The sequence below is a fragment of the Brassica napus genome, chromosome A5, assembly GCF_020379485.1.
Source record: "Brassica napus cultivar Da-Ae chromosome A5, Da-Ae, whole genome shotgun sequence".
Classification (NCBI taxonomy): domain Eukaryota; kingdom Viridiplantae; phylum Streptophyta; class Magnoliopsida; order Brassicales; family Brassicaceae; genus Brassica; species Brassica napus.
In genome coordinates, this window is record NC_063438.1 from 24,087,433 (window position 1) to 24,111,431 (window position 23,999).

The 23,999-nt window shown below is 34.7% G+C and overlaps 2 protein-coding genes across 2 annotated transcripts; both read right to left on the reverse strand.

Annotated features, from left to right (window-relative positions):
• Window positions 1–11,668: 11,668 nt before the first annotated feature.
• LOC106407453 (GDSL esterase/lipase ESM1-like) lies at window positions 11,669–13,431 on the reverse strand. The gene is given in 5 exon segments (NM_001315667.1): window positions 11,669–11,991; window positions 12,148–12,403; window positions 12,499–12,699; window positions 12,913–13,031; window positions 13,170–13,431. Coding segments are annotated over 5 exon segments (1,161 nt in total).
• A 738-nt stretch (window positions 13,432–14,169) lies between these two features.
• LOC106373779 (B3 domain-containing protein REM7-like) lies at window positions 14,170–17,546 on the reverse strand. Its single transcript, XM_048779862.1, has one exon. The coding sequence runs from the start codon at window positions 16,581–16,583 to the stop codon at window positions 15,912–15,914; it is 672 nt and encodes a 223-aa protein (XP_048635819.1). The 5' UTR covers window positions 16,584–17,546; the 3' UTR covers window positions 14,170–15,911.
• Window positions 17,547–23,999: the final 6,453 nt, after the last annotated feature.

Sequence of the window (23,999 nt, forward strand, 5' to 3'; positions counted from 1 at the left end):
ATCTGTGAAGATCCAAGCCATTTTGGCCCTCAGTGCTTGATTGTTGAAAGCTGTGTCTGTTTTGCATGCTGTCGCTCCATTCGCTTTGATTGGATTCATGTGATTTTTCCCCATGCATAGGTAATGGTTTGATCATCTGATTTTGATTTTGCGTGTTTGCCCATTCTCTTGCTAATCTGATTGCTTTCGATGCTGTTTCCAGGGGTGTGCTTGATCGGTTCTCAAAGATCAACATGTTGCGAGATGACCATATAGCCCAACACATCCACAAGATGATGTTGCCTGATATGCCTGTTGGGGGGAGACAGACCGCCTGTCTACATGCCGCCACCATTTCCTTGAAGTCCATACATGTAGCTAGGTGAACTACTTCTTTTAGAGGGATTAGCTTCCAAACCTCTTGCGCGAAGGAACAATGGAAAAAGGTATGAGTTGCTGATTCGATACCCTTGCATCTGGTACATATAATGTCTGATTGAATTCCACCCTCTGTAGGTCTTTTCCCAATGGAATGGCTTTGTTGATAATAGACCATAGGAATAGTCTCATCTTTGTTGAGCATTTCGGAGCCCATACATTTTTGAGCCAGTCGAAAGCTCCACTATTCAGGATAATTTGGTGTTGATCTTTCATTGATATTGAGTAGTAACCCGATCTCGTGGTGTAGATGCCATATTGGAGTGGTTGCCATACAAAGATGTCCGGCGCGAGTGAATGGCTTGGCTGGAAGAGTTGGATATCTTTTGCGATCAGAGGTAATAGCTCCTCAACTCTGCTTTTGTTCCATTTCATATCAGAGGTTAGGAGATCAGCCACTGTTAAATCTAGGGCAGCTTCTGGAATAGGTATGTGTGGTCTGATCTTGTTACGAGTCTTTCCAAACTCTAGTGGTCAGCCCATTTCCTATAGTTCTCCCAATGTTTCCTTTTAGGAGGTCTCTACCACGTATAACCCTTCTCCACCCGTGGAAAAAAGCAGAGGGTACTTAAGTTTCCAGGAAAGCTTTGTTATGATAGTACTTTCCTAGTAGAATCCTAGCCAAAAGGCACTCCGAGTTTGTTAAGATCCTCCACGCCTGTTTAGCAAGCAGAGCTTTGTTAAAAATTTGATATCCCTGAGCCATAAACTTCTTTCTACTTAAGGTTTTGTGAGTTTATTCCAAGCCACCTAGCACATTTATCGTTTACCATTTGAGGCATTCTACCAGAATCTTGTGAGTACTGACGGGATCCTCCTACATAAACTTGCAGGTAGTTCGAAGCATGACATTGAGAAAGTGGGAATTGCTGTCAGTACTGCTTTGAGCATGGTCAGTTTACCAGCCTTGGAGAGATGTCTAGTGGACAAGCTTGCAGCTCGTGTTCTGATGTGATCAAAGCAGTGCCGGTCCTGAGATATTTATGGTCCAATACAAAATGCAAAACTGAGAATCCTAGATAATATATAAATAAATATATCGATAGAAATTTAAGTTTATAATAGAAAATTACAATATCTTTAAAACTAAAAAAAAAACTTATTAGTTCTTAAATATAGATCTTCTTGCATTTTTTTTCCTTTTTTTGCCTTTTAATCTACTCATATTTAATAAAACAGAATATATAAAATTTAATTATTTTTCTATGTTAGTGATGTCCCACAACTTTCTTTACTTATCGTCTATATACACATAACAAATTGTCAAATTGATATATTTATAAGTAATAATATTGAAAAAAATAGGCCTTAAAATTTTGACAAAAATCGTAGACCCTATACGTTTGTATCGAATGTTTTGGTTCAAGCCTGGGCATGAATCAAAGTGAACAATATAAAGTTAGACATGGACTTTAACAAGTCCAACAATGACTGTATGGTTAATATAAGAGTAAATATTTACTTTTAACTTTTAAGTTACTCTAGGTTTCACTAAAATATTACCAATCAAGTGAAACATAGTTTTATTATGTTTATTTTAATTACTGTTTTAATAGAAAAAAATACACACTTATTTTTACTCTTTTGCTAGAATACCTCCATTTACTCTACTTTTCTTTTCTTTTCTTCTTTTCTATTATTTTCTTTTCATCTACTTTTCACCTTTTTACTCTTCTTTAACAAAACTAATCACACATATACTATTGTACAATTTCTTAAGTAGTGTTGTATATGAGTATATAGTTTGTCCTATCTCTGCGTGTACTGATTATTTTACACCAACTTTATTTGTTCTGTACCAGACACCACTCCATGCGAAAGGCATAGCTATCAAATAAAAGATGCACGAGTATCAATAGTGTCGCACTCGTGATTCACGCTACTTCTAGAGATATCAGTAATTATTGAAGGTCCCATTGTCCATAATCTACTTAATTTTCCTAAGAAATCAAGCGATCCTTTCCAATTTCAAATCTTTGATCAATAGAATATATTGATAGTTTTGTTGTAGCTTTTCGAAAAGGAGATCTACGGTATCGTAAAGGATATGAAGCTTCTTCTTCTCTGTTTGTCAATCTATTGTTTTCTTATTTTTCACGGGTTGAGAATGGGCAGGCTGATGCCTTAGCCAAATACATTCTCAGAAACCCAAACCATGTAATGGGCCGGCCCACGGGCTAAACTCTGTTCTTAGTTTTAATGCAATTTCGTTGACCAAAAAAAAAAAAGATAGTTTTGTTGTATATGTAAGTTTGTAACAAATTTGCATATACGGTATATATGGTGTCATACTGAGGTTCAATATTGTTTCGATCAATAGAATATTTGATTCATAAAGTCTATTGACTCTTGATGCAACAACAAGAGGTTAACTATCTACTGGCGTATGCGATTAATGAGTAAAACTATGTTTTCTTGATATTTTTCAGCGTCAATGTACTGTCGTAGGATGTTCTAATAGGTTTTACGACAGAATATATTTGTAGACTAGGTTGGTCCTGGACAAAACAAAATAAAACATTAGCTTTAAATACCCAAAAGTTTTGAAAAATATTACATTGACATAGAATTTCAAAAAAATAATAATTTAGTCCTCAAAATTTGTAAAAATAAAATTTGTTAAAATGTTTAATATATCATCTATGTCTTCCTATATCTCTGGTCCTACTTGTACAGTAGTGTTTTAAACATAGATGTTAGTTTTATCGTGTTTCTAGTTAAAATTTTGGTAGAATAAGTATTTTTGTCATGTTTCTAGTACTCGTGAATAGGGTTAGGTATTTTTCCGTTAAATTTGATTTGATCAGTTATTTACTTCGGTTCGATCCAAAAAATCCGAATATCCATAAATTAACGGAGCAAAGCAAATAATAAAAATCAGTATCCGTTAAAAATTAGAGAAAATATTTTTCGTTCTCTAAGCAACATATCAGGATTAGGGGATAAAATTAACGGAACAAAGCAAGTCCACCGCTCAATTTACAAAACAAAGCTACTTAGTTAATTAGGGGCATGTTGCTTTAATTTTATCTAGATCACATATCTATTATTGTTCGTTTTCTAGAGATATATTTTCTTTTTCTGTTTTTTAAAACTACTTACCTAAATTAAAATAAAGACTTAAAATGTTTTACAAGCCTCTCAACTATAGTTATAAAGTCCATCTTTTCTTTTGTCAACTAAACGATTATATTAAAATGAAAAGGTCTAAGCAATTACATCCGAACTATGCTCAACGGTAACAAAATAATTGTTGTGACGGACCAGACACACTTCTGGGCCAGATGCTCTACTAGAGCCAGACCGGATGTCCTTGTTGGAGGTCAGACGCTCAACTAGAGCCAGACGTCCGTCACTAGATGTCCAACCTCTTGCTTAGTATGATATTGTCCGCTTTGGGCTTAAGCCTTCACGGATTTATTCTTGGGTCGTTACTCCCAAAAGGCCTCATACTAAGTGGGATTGAACCAGCTATCTATATCTCTATAATATTATTTGAGAAGTCACTTTCCTATGTGTCGCTCTCACGTTAACTCTCACGATGGTTGATTACACTGATACCCTTAATGAATTAAGTTACACTTAAAATACTATTATTTAATATCTTATTTAGTTTCCTTTTTAAAAAATTTCGAAAAATATACACATATAATAAAAAGGAAATTTTTTTATAAAGTTAAAAAAAAAGAATTGAAAAACGAAAATATATGTACATATAATATGATTTCATGAAAAAAGGAAAGTTCACAAAATAGTAATATTACATTTAAAAAATATTTTTAAATAACATAAAATATTATTTTGAACTAATAAAATACTTTCTTTATATCTATATTTTCTTAGATGAAAATTATAAATTTCTATATGACATGATTTCATTAAAAACAATTTACACATATAATCTTGATATTAGAAACATAAATATTATTTCTTCTAAAACATAATTTAAACAATACAAAAAATTTCAAATTAATAAAAATATTTTTATATACCTATATATTTTCTTAGATGATTACATAAAATAATTAAGTAACATAAACTAATATATGTTTAACTATCTAAAAATATTTTATAATTAGTAATATTGAAATGTTTTATTTAATTTTCATAAATTTAGTTGACTATAATATCTTTCAATTACAGGAAAAAATATCGATAAATTATATTTTACCTATATAATATTATTTTAAATACAATCACAATTTTTTTACTGCTTATTTTTAAGAGTTTCATAAATTTAGTTGACTATAATATCTTTCAATTACAGCAAAAAAATATTGATAAATTATATTTTACTTATATAATATTAGTTTTAAATACAATCACAATTTTTTACTGCTTATTTTTAAGAGATATTAAAAAAAAACTAAAAAACAAATTCTAAAATAAACATCGTTTGATCAAATAGTTACAAAATAGTTTAATGAGGTGGATATATTATATTTTATCATTATTAAATTTATTTTTTCTTAATATTAAATATGTTTTTTAATTTTATGTTTTTTTATTTGTGAAACTTAATAGAACCATAATCAAAATACCAAAGCAAATACGAATTCTCATTTTTAAGATTATTTAAATAAATTTTAGTTTCCATTCAATAAATCAAAGGTATAAAGTTATTTAGAATTTTTAAAATATTTTAATTATTGTAAATATTGATATGTGTACATAAGCTTCTTACGCATGTAACTTCACATTGATCATCCTTTATTTTCTAATATTTTTTAAAAAAACATCAACATATAATTTGATAAATGTTATGAAAATACATGCACATTTGACTTAATTATAATAAAAAAATAATTATACTTCATTTTTAATTTGAAAGAATATATGTAACTCAATATACTCACAACATGAATGATTCGACTAATCCAACTTTTATCTAAAATCATAGATTTAACTGCGATAAGATTATATAATTTTATAAGAATAGTAATTTATTTTATAAATATAAATCATAGGACAACTCAAAAATATTAAAAAGGAAAATAAAATATTAACCAACTGTTACAATTTAGTTCTTTTGTAAAATTTATATATATAAATGAGACTTCAGAATATTATCGTTTCGTTATATTAATTTATGTAATTTGGAATCATACACTTTAGTTTATTTTTTTATTTCATTCTAAGCATAATATATCTTAAGTTATACATAATCTTCATAAAATATATTTACATATCTAAGATAACAACCACCTAAATGTAAATAAGAAATTAATTAAAATTTTAATATATATAATAAAAAATATTACAGTTGAATTCATATATGCAATCTAATTTACCCAAATGATAACTAAATCGACTAAAAAATAACAAAATCTATTAGATATAACATATATAAAAATTAAAATAATATAGTATTATTAATATAAATGACACACATAAATTATAAATTAATTTAATATTAAATATAAGTAGCAATCAATTATTATAATATATTTACTTTAGAAATATTTATATCCGTGCATGAGCACGGGAAAATCACCTAGTTAGACTTTATTCTGTCTAATGTCTGATGTGGGACTTGGATTACCTTTTTATTTATTCTAACAATCCTCCCTTCAAACCAAAGATCATTGAACCTTGGCTCTGATACCAATCTGTTGTGACGGACCAGACGCACTCCTAGGCCAGATGCTCTACTAGAGCCAGACCGGATGTCCTTGCTGGAGGCCAGACGCTCAACTAGAGTTAGACGTCCGTCACTAGATGTCCAACCCCTCGCTTAGTATGATATTGTCCGCTTTGGGCCTAAGCCTTCACGGATTTGTTCTTGGGTCGTTACTCCCAAAAGACCTCATACTAAGTAGGATTAAACCAGCTATATATATTAGACTTTATTCTATCTAATATCCGATGTGGGACTTGGATTACCTTTTTATTTATTCTGACAATAATAACCGGAGGGATCCTCGACATAGTGCAGAAACAAAACATCATAACAAAAAAATAACAAGTTACAAAGGCCATATTTGAATCACATAAAGAGCTTGATTGAGCAGTAAAAAAAAAAAAAAAAACTCAATTAAAGAAAGTTCATTGGTGTTTAGTAAAGGAGATTAGGAAACGTAGAATACGAAAGAGAAGAAGCGACCAAGTAAGGGAATCAGACAAGCCAGCTCTGCATCATAGGAGATTATCTAGTCGGGTTTGCTTCCCTAATGTGTCAAGTTCAGCACATAATTTACAACTTGTACATATTTTTATCTTCCGAAAGTGTTTTTTCCTTTCTTTGTTTTTTCCGAAAATGTAATTTGTTAATGGACCTATTTTTTTTTCATTTATTTAAAAAGCCAAATAGTTTGGATCATGCCTAGATAGATACACATGCATGCATACTTTGATGCATACTAATAAATGGTTTCCAATAATTAAAATGGTCTTTTATTGCGTCGTAATGCATATATGCAGAGTAGGTACTTGTAAGCAGAAAACACGTAAGAGCATAATTATTGAAAAGTCTTTAGGGTGGAGTTCTTAACGGAATATAAGACTATGTCTCTTAACTTTTAATTAAAAAAACTAAGAACCGACTCGTAAATATGATATTTAAGAGCATGATTAACCCGGTCTCTTAGCCAGGATTCTTAACTCATGATTTGACATTTTTTTGTTGTTTTTTTGTTATTTACACTTTTCGGTTAAGAGACGGCTCTTGTATCTTTTATTTAAGAGACGATTCTTAGTTTTTCTTAGTTAAAATCTAAAAAAAATTAAGAACAGTCTCTTAGCTGAATATAAGAACCCTAATTAAGAGACTGGGGTTAATCATGGTCTAAGAGCCGGTTCTTAGTTTTTTTAGTTAAAAGTTAAGAGATAGATTCTTATATTCCGCTAAAAACCCCCACTCTAAGAACTTCCCAATAATCATGCTCTGTGTTGTGACCATTTATGCAAACCTTTTCAAAATTAATAAATCATATTTCCTATGTTCCTAAATATAAGATGTTTAGGTAGAAACACATATACTAAAAAAGTTAATTTTTGTCTAGAAAATATAATTAAAATTATAAATAATGGTATTCAACCAATTACAAAATGAACTATTAAAATATGATTGGGTACACAGCTTTTAATAAAATAAAAGTTACATAGAAAAATGAAAACATCTTATATATTGAAATATCAAAATTCTGTAAAGCATACTACTTTTAGGAACATATGAGTCTTATTAATATGATTCATTACAACAGCCTCGTCATTATGAGTAGCTAGTGTTACAATCTATGAATAAAATTATAGTATATATATATGGCGATTGATTGGGTTTTAGTAAGTTTCTTTGGCTTTCAATTCTATATACATCCATATATTTTCCGTAAATCTATGTTTACGTATTGTTAATACAAGAGCAATCTCCAACCCAATCTCAAATTCTTAAATTTTGAGGTTTTATCATTCCAACCCATCTTTAAATTTATAAAACTATTCTTTTGGGGTTTTTATAGATATATCTTTTCAAAAATACATATATTAAACTTAACTTATTATAATTTAAATACACTAAAATAAAATAAGATAAATATTACATTACATTAAAGAAAGTTCACACAATAGAAAAATAAATTAAATAAATCTCACACAAAATAAGAATACAATTAACAAATTTAACACAAATTAAAACAAATTACATAACCACATACATATTACATATCTTACAAGTAGTATCAAAGCAAAATACATAAACAATTTGTGTGTATATAATATTGTTGTATCGTATGTTGTATAATATATTAAATATATATTTATATGTATTTGTGAAGTTTCTTTCAAAATGATATTATTCAGTAGTTGTATGGAGAGAACTTCAGTTCACTAATTCAAATGTTAAAAATGCAAGAATTAAAAATGAGCTGATTTAAAAAATTTAGTGTGAACACATCCCCTATATATTATTTGAGAAGCATTGCAACATTTTTTTGTAGCCACGTGTCATCACTAGAATGATTCTTAGAATTAGGGGTGTTCAATCCGGATATCGGTTCGGTTTCGGTTCGGTTTTTTTTGGTTTTCGGTATTTCGGTTAGTAAAATATAACTACCATTCTAAATCCATATTTACTTCGGTTCGGTTCGGTTTATATACCGTCGGTTTTCGGTTTATTCGGTTTTATACCAAAAAACATAATTATTTTGTTTGAGATCATATTATATGAATTTTAGAATCATATTGTCAACACACTCATTTATTAAAAACCTATTACATGTTCAAATAAATGAAAAAAAAAATAAAAATGCTTCTACCATCAAATAAAATAATCAAATCTATAACTAAAATCAAAGCTTGAAATTTTGAAAATAAAAATATGAAACAAAAGAAAAGTTTTTTCACTCTTCCATAATTAGTGTTCATTAAAGTCATGTTTTTTCAATTGAAAATTTTCCATTAATTATTGTCCATCAAATTTATAATCTTCATATTAATTTAGTGAAGACTAAAATAAATCAAAAAGATCAAAAAAGACTTAGAAAATAAGATGTCTGAATTGCGATGTATTGTTATTTAGTTATAGTTCAAGTGTTTTACAAATTAAGATTTTTTATTACTATAAAATCATGGTAATAATTATTAACACAAATTTAAATTATGTAACAGATAGATTTTCATGTATTGTTATAAAATAGATACATATTTACATGTTTCTACTTTTAATCGGTTTTGTTCGGTTTATTCGGTTTAATCGGTTATATACCAAACCATATCCAAATCCTACGGTTTTTAGAAAATTATATCCATTCGGTTTATATGGTATATACCAAAACCAAACCATATTGTCTATTTCGATTCGGTTCAGTTCGGTACGGTTCGGTTTTACCATATTGAACAGCCCTACTTAGAATCTTTAGAGAAGTAAGTTGGTCTATTTAAATATATAATAAGCTTTTTATTAAACCACAATAAATATATTATTAATATGATTCATTATTTTCTTAAATAAGATTACGAAATTGCCTAATGTGGTTAAAGTATATATGACAATTAATGATTTTGAATAATACAGATTTGATAAAAGTAAGTGTGTATTATAATTATATTTGTTTAATTTTAAGCTATTAAAATAAATTAAACAATCATAGTAACCATATAATAAAAATTAAAAAAAATATTTATATATTATATTTTGAATTTTTAAAAATGAGTATAAATTACTAAAACTGTTAAAAGTTTCACATTCAAATTTTGTGATCTATGATTTAAAACTTTTGTTATACATGATACAAATAATTGAAAAATAATATAAGTTAAAAGTCTCATTTAATAAGTATCAAAAATAAAAGATATATAAATATATGTATCATTTTAAATTAAACTATATGCCATATAGAAATACATAAATATCATAATTTTGAAATTTACTTTGAATATTTTTTTGATAAAAAATTTGAAAAAATATTGACAATTTAATTTTTTTAAATATTATAAATTACTTAAACCATTATTCCCACAGTGAAAATTTTGTTATCACTAATTTAGACTTTTTGCTATAAGAGATACAAATGATAAAAAAAAAATATGAGCAAAAAACATCATATAATAAATATTAATATTAACATATATGATATATGTTAATATCATTTAAATTTAATTATATTTCATATCAAATAGAAAAAATATTTTTTCGATTTATTAAATTTATTTATATGTTCGCACCAATTTAATTATATAAGTAGTAAATAATGAATTTTTATTTATTCAATATATATTTATTATTTCATAATATGTTATAAACATATAATATATAAAATAATTTATATATATAATGTTCATTACGCGCAAGGCGCTGATCTTAACTTAGTGTATAATTAATATTGAGGATATACCGACAAGTACTCACTAAGCCTGTGAGGATAAAGCCCGTACCCGTATTTGACAGACATGCTTCGCTGCTTTACCCCCTCTACCGACATGCTCCTCCAAATCATATCCCACCACGTCTAATGTTAATCGCTGAAGTAATATTTAAGCCTTGTAATAAGTTTTTCTTTTGTTAATGAAACTTTTATACTATTAAGTTGCAACTGGCTACTCCTAGCTCTAGTGACCCGACATCACCTTCGAAATTTTAAATTAAAGCGTCAATAATGGTTGGTGGATTCTTCATCTCATATTCTTGTGACCATTCTTTAGTTTTATGGTAAAATTTTCAGTATTCAGCGATAGACTTTGTTTTCTTTCAATGACACTCTATTGGCCAATAGAGCTTTAATCATACTGGATATATACTGATCTCATCTATAGCTAGATGTTCTTTTTTTTTTTGAGAAATCTATAGCTAGATGTTGCTTCCCATTCTTAATAAAAACGGTTTTGAGTACTAACTTGTTGAAAATAGCCTCATGCATGCATGAAAAAAAAACACACCAAAAGGTTATGATAAGGAATACAGTATCAGTCATCAATCATTGCTAGATGTTTTTACTTTCTAGAATTGCAAGATGAGGGTGAAAACTAACGAATAATAATGGCAACCCCCAAAATGTTACGAGTTGGGTTTAACGAATCCTAAAAACAAGTTATGATATCATCTGGAACACCAAAATTTAATGGGACGATTGATGGATTGACTTTCAATAAGTTACGACTTTTCTTACATGAGTATTTTCATTTGCTTACATATTCTTTTGTTTTGTTAAAACCCAATGATAAAAGTATTTTTAACGATTTCATTTTTTTTCTTAAAATGTTTTTCAATTGATTTGAAATAATTAAAACTCCACAACTAGTGAAACCTTACAAATAAGCAATAACATGTTTTGAATTTAATAAACTGACTATTCAAAAGAAAAAGAATAAAGATGAATGTGTTAATTATTGATATCTAAATTTTCCATTTTATTAAATTTCTTCATGTATTAACTAACTTATGATGATCATTACAACTTGACCAGATCAATTAAGATTTCATCAATACTAGTTAAATTGTATACGGTAAAATTAAAAAAACTAGTATGTAAACGCATTAATTGTTAAATGATTGTGAGACCAAACACAACATCATACTCGAATTGAAATCGATGTGAGACTGCCACGTCCAATATAGTTGGAAAAAAATTAAATGACAATGCTTCTCTTTTAATACATAGGGATTCAATACTCTTCCATTATAATTTCCATAGATTACGAAACATAATACATACCACGCAATTTATTCGATAGCACAAACATAACTACTACGCGATACAGGATACAATAGTTGTAGGCGCACACACAAGATTGATTGGTTCAGCTCAATGTCATCCAGCTAATAATAAGCTGATAAATCGAGGTAATCACGAGATGATCGTCGACGACGAATAGACGTGTTGGGTTCCCACAACTCACGCATGTTCTCCTTAGCCGGAAAAACGATTAGCTCACGTACGGTCATCGGGTGGATCACGTTAGTATTGGCTCCATAGAGAAGATGAGCTATTTCCTCCTGAGCTTTCTCAGTGTTGTGACGTCCGTCAAAGAAGAAGTAAGATCTTTGGTACTCACATAGCTTCGAGTGCACGTTAGCCATTCCACAACCATACGCGTTGTGAGTCCCTACCCCGCAGCACGATGAGTTGGCCACATAAAACCCTATAGAGAATCATTGAACTTCATTATATCTTCACGTACGGTTTACGTATAGTTTGGTATCTCTTATCTTTTCTTTTAATAATAACAAAATACCTGAAATTTTCTCAAATGTACTAAAAATGTATGCAACGATTACTGTTAGTGGTGTTGACTTACGATAGTTATAACTCCTTGTTGTCCGACGGATAACAGCATTGTAGAAATCTAAGACAGTGAACTGAAAACCGCCGTTGGGTTTTTTAGCATACTCGTTCAATATCGGACCGATCTTCTCGTTGTGTTGTTTGGCCAAATCGTTGAGTGGCTCGTAACAGTCGTTGCCGGTTTTGTATTCTTGTCTCACGATCGGTAAGCAACCCAATGGTGCTAGCATTGGAACTGCGAATTTACTAGCTCCCAAGGAGTATAACAACTGTAAAATGAATTAACGTATACTATATAGTGAGCCAAATGAACATAAAGTATATATAGCAAACCGCATATAATTTGTTTGTATCGACAACTTACGCCGATGTCGGTTTTTAGTTTGTTAGTGACGGAAGTGACAAAAGCTTGCTGAGCAGAAGCAGAAGCAGTGGGATTAAACTTGGTGAAGTTCAAATAATCTTCCGTACCGATGTATATCATGAACAATGATTTCTCGATGTAGTCTTCGGACCATGTTGATATCATACTTCTGAACTTGTTCACTTGTTGATTCAGTGTCATCTGGATATACATAACAATATATAAATCGAATGCAACTTTTCTTTTCAACTAGCCCTTAACAAATACAACATAATATTTTCGACATTATTAAAAATTAAAGCTGCATACTTCAGATGTTATATAAAAAAAAAGATAAAACCTTAAAAGGTATATTATATATCTCTCATATATAAATAAATCCAAATTTGCGAGTTTTAGTGAAAGCTAACTTACAGATTCCACCGGAGCCCCAAGAATAGAAGCGTCGGCGACGGCAAAGCTAGCTCCACGTGAAAGATTAGCACCAGGTTTAAGCGCCGGCGGGATTCCGTTTGGAATGGACATGAATTCAGCTATATAATCATCATGATTAAAACAAATTAAACAAATTTAGCATGTTTTATCGTTTTTTGTCAACGTTTATATCGTTATATACGCAGATATTAAAACAAATTATCTTAAGAGTATTAAATTATTAATAAAGAACGTACCGATAAAGTCGGGGACAATATAGCCGTCCGAAAACTTGCCGTTGGGGTCGTCACGGGACTTGCCGTAAGGCCACAGGTTTTGTGGAGGGTTTTTGTTTTTGCCTAGAAAAGCTTTGTTTCCAGCGTCGTAGTAAGAGTCTCCAAAAGTGAACAATGCTACCTCCGGAACACCTTGGCCGGCGTCGACGATGATCGGATCATGGAATATGGTTAACACCAATAGTACTCCCATGACACTCACAAAACTAAACTTGCATGCCATCTCCAATATATTAGGTATTAGAGCTAGAGAGGGAAGTGGTGGTGGTGAACTTCATAGTCCGTCGGTCTATTTATATTGCCAAAATATTATTAAAATATACAATTTGCAAAAGATAAATAATAATATATCTTATCTTTTCTAGTTTGGCCAGAAGTGAAAAATAAATAAAAATGTTTACTAATCTACAAAATTTTAAAATAAAATAGTAAAACTACATTGCATGCTAATGTTTGGATCAGAATCGAAATTTTATATTTGTATAAAATTCTAACCATCATTAATCTTGAACCAGGCAAATGTACATTTATTAGGGGCCATACCAATTCATTTATTAGGATATCTAATTTTCATCGAACATCTCATCTCGTTGGATTATAGATCCCATTAGTTTTGGGTTTAGGACTTTCCTACTGCAACACCCATATAATTGCCATGAATTCCCATAACAACTGAGATTAATGCACAAGAAAACATAAAATTGAGACCTAAAAATCAAAATACTCTTTTTGGTAAAATAAAACCAAAGTATACATGGACACACTTTTACCAATTTTTTTTTTTCTTTAACAAAAAAAAACTTTTACCAATTTAAATCTCTCGATTTATAATATTTTTTATAAAATTCTAAAATAAAGATAATCTTATCTTTTAAGATTTTATTTTATAGGAAAAGTAAAACAAATTATCTAATCTACAAAAAAAAAAAGGATCAAATTATTCACTGAATGTTAATGTTTGGATCAGAAATATTGAATGCTCGAAATTTTGTATTGAATAAAATTCTTAACATCATTATTATCACAAAATAGCGTACAAGATTAAAAAAGTCATCACTAAACAATAAAAGTAATTAAATCATTAAAATGATATATTTAGTATAAATAAATATTTTTAGAAAAAAAATATATATATATATATATATGTTTAAATCTGAACTTTAAACTCTAAAGTTCTTTTGACAAAAAAAAAAACTCTATAGTTCTGAATAATAAATACTAAATGCTAAAACCTAACCCTAATTGTTCTTTCCGTTGTTTTGGGAATACATAAGTGTATAACATCCCAAAATCAAAGCACCTAAAACATATATGCTTAGTTAGGGGATAATTGGTAAGTGTTGTGGCTTTTATTTTTTGGTTTTAGAATAATAGCTGTAGATTTTCTTGTTGTACCTATAGATTAATTATTTTTAGAGCACTAAATATAAAGCTCTAGAAAAATTGATTTCCAAAGCTATTTTGTTTTCTATTTTAGTTTTTATGGCTGTAACTTTAAATTTTTTCTTAAAACATGATTGGTAAAGTAAAGTGGATGTAGAAAAAAAATGAGATGTGGAAAGCACTCATAGCACTTACCAATCACTCCCTTCGATTGGTAAACTAAAATAGTGTTTCCTTTTTCTAGTAGTCCAAACAGGACCCTTCGATTAACTTAATGTGGTGCCATTCTTTACGAACTTAGAGCATCCACATTGGTGGATCTCATGGGGGAGTCCTTAGCCATTATTAAAGTATTATACTTTTTTTTTTGAATAGTTAAGGACTCTTAGCATAAAAGTCCGTCCAATGGTGGACTCCAATTACGAGTCCTTAGGAAAAAAAAATTAAACATAAAGATACAATAATTAGCAAATTAGTTTGTATACTTATTTTTAGAACAAGTATAAAACTCTTAGTTTAGAACAAGTATAAAACTTTCGACAAGTATAAAAAGAAGATACGAGTTTAGAACTACAACTATCAATGAAATCAACGATTTAAAACTCGACGAGTTTAGAATTACAACTATCAATGAAATCAACGATTTAGAACTCAACAAGTTTAAAACTACAACTATCAATAAAATCAACGATTTAGAACTCTACAAGTTTAGAACTACAACTATTAATGAAATCAACGATTTAGAACTATGAACACAAAGGCTACTTCAAATTAGTTAAAGGCTAGAGTAGAAGATGTTAACAGAAGCTTAGAGCAATATCAATACAAAGACATAATTTGGAGAATTCGTTTGAGTAGATTACAAAGACATAAGTTTGAGTGAACAAAGACGTGAGAAATATTTCACATCAACAAAGACATAAGTCTCAAGCAAGTCAATGGAGAAGACTCAACACTCTTTCTTCTTTCTGCTCAAGTGTTTGCTCAGTAGTTCAGAACACTCTTTGCTTTCCGAACATACACACATCAATGGAGTAGTTTTCCCATCTCCAATCAGATTGAACACAAATAAGTCTCCTATGTCGCATCTGTTATCAAGACAGAACTTTCTCCAGCCTCTTCCGATGTAATACATGCCGCCTGATTCGCTAAATTGTAAACTCACAGTCCATGAATTTCCCTCTTTGTTCACTAGTATCATCTCTTGGCATTGTTTGTTCAAAGCAGTAGAACTCGTAGCTCCCACAGGAAGATGCTGCAAACACAGAACGTTAAGACACAGAACAAATCAAACCATATATTTGACTAACTAAATATGGTTTATACGTATGAAAATTGACTCACAAGTTTGTCTTCTTTTAGATTTGAAGCAGTGACCTCAGCTAAAAAACAGTAGTCGAATGAGAAAGAAGACATTGCCCATGTTCCTCCTGAAATATAAGAAACAATTTTCCACGTCAAAAACATCCCACAAGTTTTCCTCCCAATTACGGTGAACTTTGATTGAAACTTACTAATCTTGTGGTGATGCTCATTGTCATCAGCATCATCCGCAGCATCATCCGCGTCGGCTTCTTCCTTGATGATGTGAGGATGTGTATACTGAATCTCACAACAGCTAGGACCAAAAGGAGTGACATGAAACACCATGTCTCCTTCGTGTTTGAAGATGACAATGTCACCGATTCGAAGGTCATGTGCTGTGGTAAAATCTTTCCAACCTCCGGTGAGTCTCCTGCCTTCTTGTATCACTTCCCAAGTTTTATCTGAAGTGTCCGATCTTAGTTTCCATATTTTCTGGTTCATCTTTCCTTTTATGTGCTTTGAGAAGAAGCCAAGTGGTATTGTCTGCAAGTCAGAAAAGGCAAAGTTAAGCAAAACTCCAAAATAGGAACATATACAGAGGAGAAATAGAGAGAGTGTGTCTACGACGCCACTGTGGAAACCAGGAAGCAGAGGCTTGAAGAAATGAGGTTCATGCGGGTTCGCCATCTGCAAACAAGAAACGAATGTAAACAATATCAGAAGCAACCGAATGAAAGCGAACACATATAAACCTAAAAGGTTTTGAAACCGTTAAGATTCCGAAAATGGGATGGAACCAAAATGGGATTTGAAACCGTAAGAAGAAACGAGAAGAACCCCAAATCGAGTGAAACAAGTATCGTTTTATACACAAATCGTTTTATAGCAACGAAATGCAAGGAATTAGAGCAACGAGCGAGACGAACTAAGACAACAGATTATCACATAGCATTAAGAGCAATGAAAGCAACTATTACAAATCGAATGAAACCAAAATGGGTTTTGAAACCGTAAATCAAATGTAACCAATATGGGTTTTGACCAAAGATTAAGAACAAACGAGAAGCTCTCCAAATCGTTTCAAATCTCGGTTGTAAATAATCGACGGTAAAACAAACGAGAACCTCCCCAAATCGTTTCAAATCAAAATCGTGTATAAACCCTAACTACAGACGAAAAGATCCCCAAATCAATTGAAAACCCAAATCGTTTGAAACCCTAATTTCATACGAAAAAATCTCCAAATCAATTGAAAATCGAGAACCCAACCCTAAATTGAGAGAAATACAACATCGAACCTAATCTAAATCCAAAAATCCCCATGAGAAGGCGTCGATTTACCTTCGTGTTCCGACATATCGAATCGCCTATCCTCGAGAGCTCTCCTTTTTTTTTCGTCTTCCGTCGAAAATGATTTTTTTTCCAATACCAAACGCAAAAGCCGACCAAACGAATCAAATCATGCCACGTTGCTAAGGATCAACTCTGCTAAATCCTTATTTACGGATTGATCCTTAGGTTATTTAACTTAAATACTATTATTCTAATACAATTTCCCTAGGTTAGCATGCTAAGGACTCACATGGTGCTACCGTTGTGGTTGTGATATCTTGCATATTTCTATTGTTTTATCCATTCATCCATGTGCATTTTGATCATATAGATTAGGATTTAGCCATGTTTAGGTTGCATTTTGCATACATGAGTCCTTATCAGGTATTGGAGTACCACATGGAGTTCTTGGAGACACTTGGAGGCATTTGGAGCTCAAAAAGGAGTGTTTAGAGTGGTCATTGGGCGAGCAAGGCATGGGAGCGACCAGTCCGGAGCGACACCACCGAGTCGCTCTGATCACCCTACTGGAGCGACCTAACCAGAGCGACAGGGAGAAGTCGCTCGCGGTTTCATCACTCGGAGACGCGAGAACGAGCCCGGAGCGACCTCTCGGAGCGACACAGCGAGGTCGCTCCAGCTGGGAGCGACGTTATGGGAGCGACAGGGAGAAGTCGCTCGCGGTTTCATCACCCGGAGACGCGAGAACGAGCCCGGAGCGACCTCTCGCAGCGACACAGCAAGGTCGCTCCCGAAGCCTGGAGCGACTTGTCGGAGCGACGGGCTGAGGTCGCTCGCGGTTTCATCACCCGGAGACGCGAGAACGAGCCCGGAGCGACCTCTCGCAGCGACACAGCGAGGTCGCTCCCGAAGCCTGGAGCGACTTGTCGGAGCGACGGGCTGAGGTCGCTGCGCGTTTTATTTCTACTCGAATTTGTGATTTCTCAAGGGCCTTTTGGTCATTTCATTATGCACGTTTTTATTTTCTAAACCTATGTTTTAATACTCTAGGAGCCACCAAGAGGGGGATCATCTTTGTTCTTAGAAAAACCACCAAAAACCTTTGGAAAGTCATCTCTTTGAATCAATTGATCAGTTTATTATTGAGAATTCTGTGTTCTTATCTATTTTTCTTGTGTTTCTCTACATGATTAATCTGAAATCCAACATGGGTTTAAGAAGAATCATGGAGATTAGTGAGTAATCACCTTTTGAATTCATGGGTTAGGGAGATTGAGGGTGATTAGATCAGAACTAGGATGTTTTAGTGTAGATCATTCATATTTCCTTGCTAGTTGAGTGAGCATAATGCATCTTCTGAGTTGGCCACTCAGTAGTTGAACCTTAGGCATTTCCCCCCGAAAGGTGTTCGAGGAAATGCCCGAGACAACTCTTCTTAGCTTTTAGCATACTTTGCCAAAGACATTTGTTGTTAGAGGTGCTAAGATAGCCATTGGACTTGCTAGTTATGATTGCTTTCATATTATTCAACCAAAGACATTTGATGTTTGAATTGTGTTAAGTAAATGAACATTCATCTAGACATAGAGTTTGTTTAGGATTGTGTCCAAGCTTAAGGTTAATAGATTGATTGATCGTTTGCCATCTTTAGTTCGAAGCTTGATCACCCGAGGTCTAATCCCTATATCCATGAGTTCTCTTTTCCAATAGTTAAGAAAGTATCATTTAGTTATTTCTTTTAATTAGTCATAGTTTAAAAACCCATCTAAATCATTGGTTGCACTTAGATTAAGTGATTACTTGCATTCTCGGTGCTTTGATATCTCTCAGAACTGGTTCGACAATCATTTATACTACAGCATTTGTCTTAGGAGCCTTGAAAACTCCTAACACCAGGTTGCCCTTAAAACAAGTATAAATATTCAAGGAGAAACAGTGATAAATAAAGTCTAAAACGTTAAAAAAACGTTGTATAAGAATTATTTTATCAAATTTTCATAATAGATTTTTCCTTCTACACTCTTTCGATAGATGAAGTATTGTGTTGGGTCTGCGTTTTCTTCGTGTATTCTATTGAAGTAACTTGAATTAATGTGATAACCAAAATAGTTTGTTACACAGTTTGTTTAAATACTCCGGATAAGCTAAAGGAGACTCAAACCGGAGTGGTTAACCTCTAACCATAATAAACCAATACTCTATTGTATCTAATACGCCCCGGTCAAGTCTCTGAATCCGAAACATGAGGAAGAAAGAGACTTGAGAGTGACATTCGATCAAGTAAGGATCGAAAAGGACCATAGTGCAGCGGCTTCGTGAAGATGTCTGCATGTTGATTGGCGCTTGAAACGTGCATCAAAGTAATGAAGCCTCGCTTCACTTGATCACGAACCGTGTGGCAATCTATCTCCACGTGTTTTGTCCTCTCGTGGAAGACCGGGTTGGTGGCTATGTGCATCGCGGACTTGTTGTCACAGAAGAGCTTCGCTTTGGTGGTGACTTGTATCTTCATGCTAGTAAGAAGCTGTTGCAGCCAAAGAAGTTCACAAGTCGTGTGTGCCATGCTGCGATACTCTGCTTCAGTACTGCTTCTACTAACCACGTCTTGTTTCTTTGACTTCCAGGTAATCAAGGAAGTGCCAAGATAGACACAGTAACCAGTGACTGATCGACGACTGTCAGGACAAGTAGCCCAGTTTGCATCGGAAAAGGCATTGAGACACACCGTCGAAGAAGCTGAGTAGAATAATCCCTGACCAGGATTGTTCTTGATATATCTCAGTATTCGATGAGCTGCGGTAAGATGAACATCAGTCGGAGAACTCATGAACTGACTCAAGCAGTGAACCGCAAACGTGATGTCAGGACGAGTGATTGTTAAGTAAAGAAGTCGACCAATCAGAGCACGAAACGGAGAGGGATCATCAAGAGGGGTACCAGATTTACTGCTCAGCTTCACTAGCGGATCCATGGGAATGGGACTTGGTTTGCACGCAAGAAGGCCTGTATCAGATAGGAGACTCAATGCATACTTCCGCTGAGATATTGAGATTCCTTCAGAACTTCTAGCTACTTCCAAACCAAGAAAGAATCGAAGATCACCAAGGTCTTTGATCTTGAAGTGCTGGTGAAGCGTGTCTTTGAGTTGATTAACCACACCATCATCATTCCCAACAATCATGATATCGTCTACATAGACAAGAGCAGCAACAAAGGAAGAACCAGATTGCTTCACAAACAGGGTATTATCCGCCGGGGATTGTATGAAACCAGCAGATAGAAAAACTGCAGAGAGACAATTATACCACTGGCGGGATGCCTGTCTCAACCCATACAGTGATTTGTGAAGTCGACAGACAGGATTTGGAGGCAAAGAACCAGATGCAGGAACATATCCTTGAGGAAGACTCATGAAGATTTCCTCATCCAAATCACTATGCAAAAACGCATTGGAGACATCCATTTGAGACATACTCCATCCTTGAATCGCAGCAAGAGCCAGGAGAAGCTTGACACTCGCAAGCTTTGCAACTGGAGAGAAAGTATCAGTGAAGTCGATACCTTCTTGTTGCGTGAAACCCTTGGCAACCAGACGAGCTTTGTAACGCTCAATCGTGCCATCAGCCTTATATTTGATCGTATAGACCCATTTACAACCAACCACGTTCTTCCCTGGAGGCAATGACTCAACAGTCCAAGTATTGTTAGCTTCCATAGCCTTGAAAACTCCTAACACCAAATTGGCGGGTAGGGTTAGGGTCGTCCGGTTCGGTCTAGGGTGGTTAGGGTCGGTTTACTTGAATTAAACCGGGGTTTAGAGTTAGGAAACTTACCTGGACCGGTTCGGGAGCGACGTGAGGGTGTCGCTGGGAAAGGTCGCTCCCGAGTCGTTTCCTCGCGTCGTGTTTCGACAAAACCGCGAGCGACCTTGAAGTGTCGCTCTAGAAACCTCGCTCTGGGCTGGAGCGACTTCAAGGTGTCGCTCTAGGACGTCGCTCCGGGTCAGTTTTTGAGCTCCGTTTCGTCGAAAACGCGAGCGACTCCGAGGTGTCGCTCCCATAATGTCGCTCCCAGCTGGAGCGACCTTTCGGCCTCGCTCTGAGGCGATTTTTCTTGATCCGACGACGAAAACGCGAGCGACCTTGGAGTGTCGCTCTCGAAACCTCGCTCCCAGCTGGAGCGACCTTGAGGTGTCGCTGTGAGACCTCGCTCCCACGCACGACTCCTGCTCAAAACTGAACCGATCAAGCACCTGCACACAACTCTCTCAAACTCACCCACACCAAAAATCCCAAAACCTTATCAATTCTCACCCAAATCAACTAGTTCTTGTTTCTAAACCAAGCTTTCGCCCCTGTAGCTTATTCCTCACCACCCATTCACCATTTCCTTTCATCCAGAGCAAGGTATTGAGTTTTTAAATTCAAATTCGTAGGTCCATGAACCCTAGAATTTGAAAGTCGAAATTTGGTCAATTTCTTGCTAGATTGTGGTGAAATAGACTAGAGAAAGTTTATCTATCAAGTTGGGTTGTTGAATTAATGGTGAAATTGAGTTTAATTTGCACTTTGGCAAAATTAGGGTTCATGGAATTAGGGATTTTCGAATTTGACCTTAATTGGGTGAGTTTGTGGGTGAACTAGATGTGTTAAGGTGTTACAAGAGTGAGAATTGTTGCATTGTGTTGAACTTGAGTTTAAATTGATAATTCATTTGTTAAGTTCACTTTTACAATTTTCTCTTGCAAAATCTTTTTTTTCTTTACTTCCAACTACTTATCCCTTTTCAAGTTTTTACTTCTTCAGGTGAAAATGGTTAAGAAGACAAAGGGAAAGTTGGAAGCTGAGAAGCAAGAAGCTGAAAGAAAAGAGTTTGCACTAAGAGGAAAAGCTTTATCCTGCGAGCCAACTGGGTCAGGGACGCAGAGAACCGTTCGACAGCAGACTTTGGCTGCAAGGAAATCACAAGAACAAGAGAAGAGGGCAGGGAAAAGTGTAGCAGTTCCCACTCATGAGGAGAGTGAAACTGAGAGTGCTGATGAGCAGGCACCTACGAAGAAAGCCAAGATGTCCAAAGGAAAAGGGGTTGCTGTTGATCGAGACAGGGCAAAAACTCCATCTGCGGAGGAGCTGTATGATCACTTGAAGAATGGGGTCACTTGGGCTCCAACCAGGTTCGCCGACCTCGATTTGCTGAAGGAGTTGGGCCTAGAATCCGATATTGAAGCGATGCTGGGACATTTGAAGATGCCAAAACTCCTCACCATGGCTTATCCTTTCTACAAGGATGTCACTTGTCAGTTCCTATCCTCTCTTGTGGTCACTTACCACGACACGGCGCATGTGAGGCAAGGATGGGGAAAAATCACGTTCAAGGTCAATGGAAGAGAATACAACATGAACTTCAAGGACATTGGGAGGGTCATGGGGTTCCAAGACCTAGAAGACCACTCACTTCCCAAGTGTGAGAACCCCCCCCACAGAGCTTTGGAAGTTGATCACTGGAAACAGGCACTCTACCGGGGCTGACAAGAACTCACACATCCGACACCCGTCTGTACGCTACCTCCACAGATTGCTAGTCCATGCTTTCTACCCACGGAAGCAAGCTGGTAATGTTACTGAGGAAGACATGCGACTGCTCTGTCCGGCTATCCGTCCTTACACTCAACCTGGAGTGTTACCCCTTCCCAGCACTGATATCTATGCTACCTTTGGGATGGTCAGTTTCTTTGTGGGCCGTCTCGAACACTACAGAGACTGGGCGTGGTACACCACTGATTCGCGCCCAAAGATGGGGATAGGCGGAATGATCACACCACTGCTCCAATTTCTGAATGTTCCCTTGGGAAAGGACGCAGCGGGGCCTAGGTTCATTGATGGCACCTACTTGAGGATTGCCACCTATTTCAGTGGGATGTATGGGAAGGACTACGTCTACCACTACTACTTGCAGGGCAAGCCAGTCGAGGTGGTTCTTCCAAACCGGAACCTGACGAGTTTAGAGATACCTGGAGCTGTCAGCTTCAACATTTCCCAGGAGTACTTTCTCGGAGAACACGGGCCTCTCGATCCAATTCAAGCAGCTTCATCAAGGAGAAGGAGTGTCCCTACGCAACCTGACTCGCCTGTTGCAGACACGTCTGAGCATATCTATGGACCTCCGCGCTACTACTTCAAGCCCCATGACGGAGTCCTTCCCCCTGGAACTCTCCGTGATGCTCATGACCACATTGGTCGTCTCCAGAGGTGGAACAAAGCTCAGGACAGAACGATAGAAAAGCTGAAGGATAAGTGCAAGGCGCTCAGCAAGACTGTGAAGAAGCAGGCAAAGACTTCAGCCAAGTTCATGAAGAAAGTAGCTGATGTCTTAACTAGGGGAGGAATAGCTGGATGTAGCTCAGCCGATTTCGCTTTCGCGAACACCTCAAACCCCCAGCCCCCACCCCCGCCTGATGCTCTTGGCTTCCCCCTCACTGCTGCGCAGCTTCAGCGTAAGTGGAGGAACCCACCCACTCAACCTTCCACTTCCGGCAACAAATCCCCATCCCTCGCTTCTTCTGACAGTGAGCACGAGATTGACGAGGTTGAGAGCCAGCCATGGTATGGAGGCTCCGGTTCAGCATCCGGTGGTTACTACACCACCTTCCCTCCTGACGACGACGAAGCTGGGGCATCTGCCCCCACCTATTATCCATAGGAGGTACTTCTTTCTCTCCCTTGTATATACCATTTCATTTTTGCATATTAGTTTTCTTCTGGGTATCTCTCTCTTTCCTTGACAACACAGAGACTGTGTAACTCAAGTTTG

Bases quoted from the DNA above. Each gene is read 5' to 3' on its own strand.
- LOC106373779 (XM_048779862.1), bottom strand. From the start codon at position 16,583: ATGGCGAACCCGCATGAACCTCATTTCTTCAAGCCTCTGCTTCCTGGT.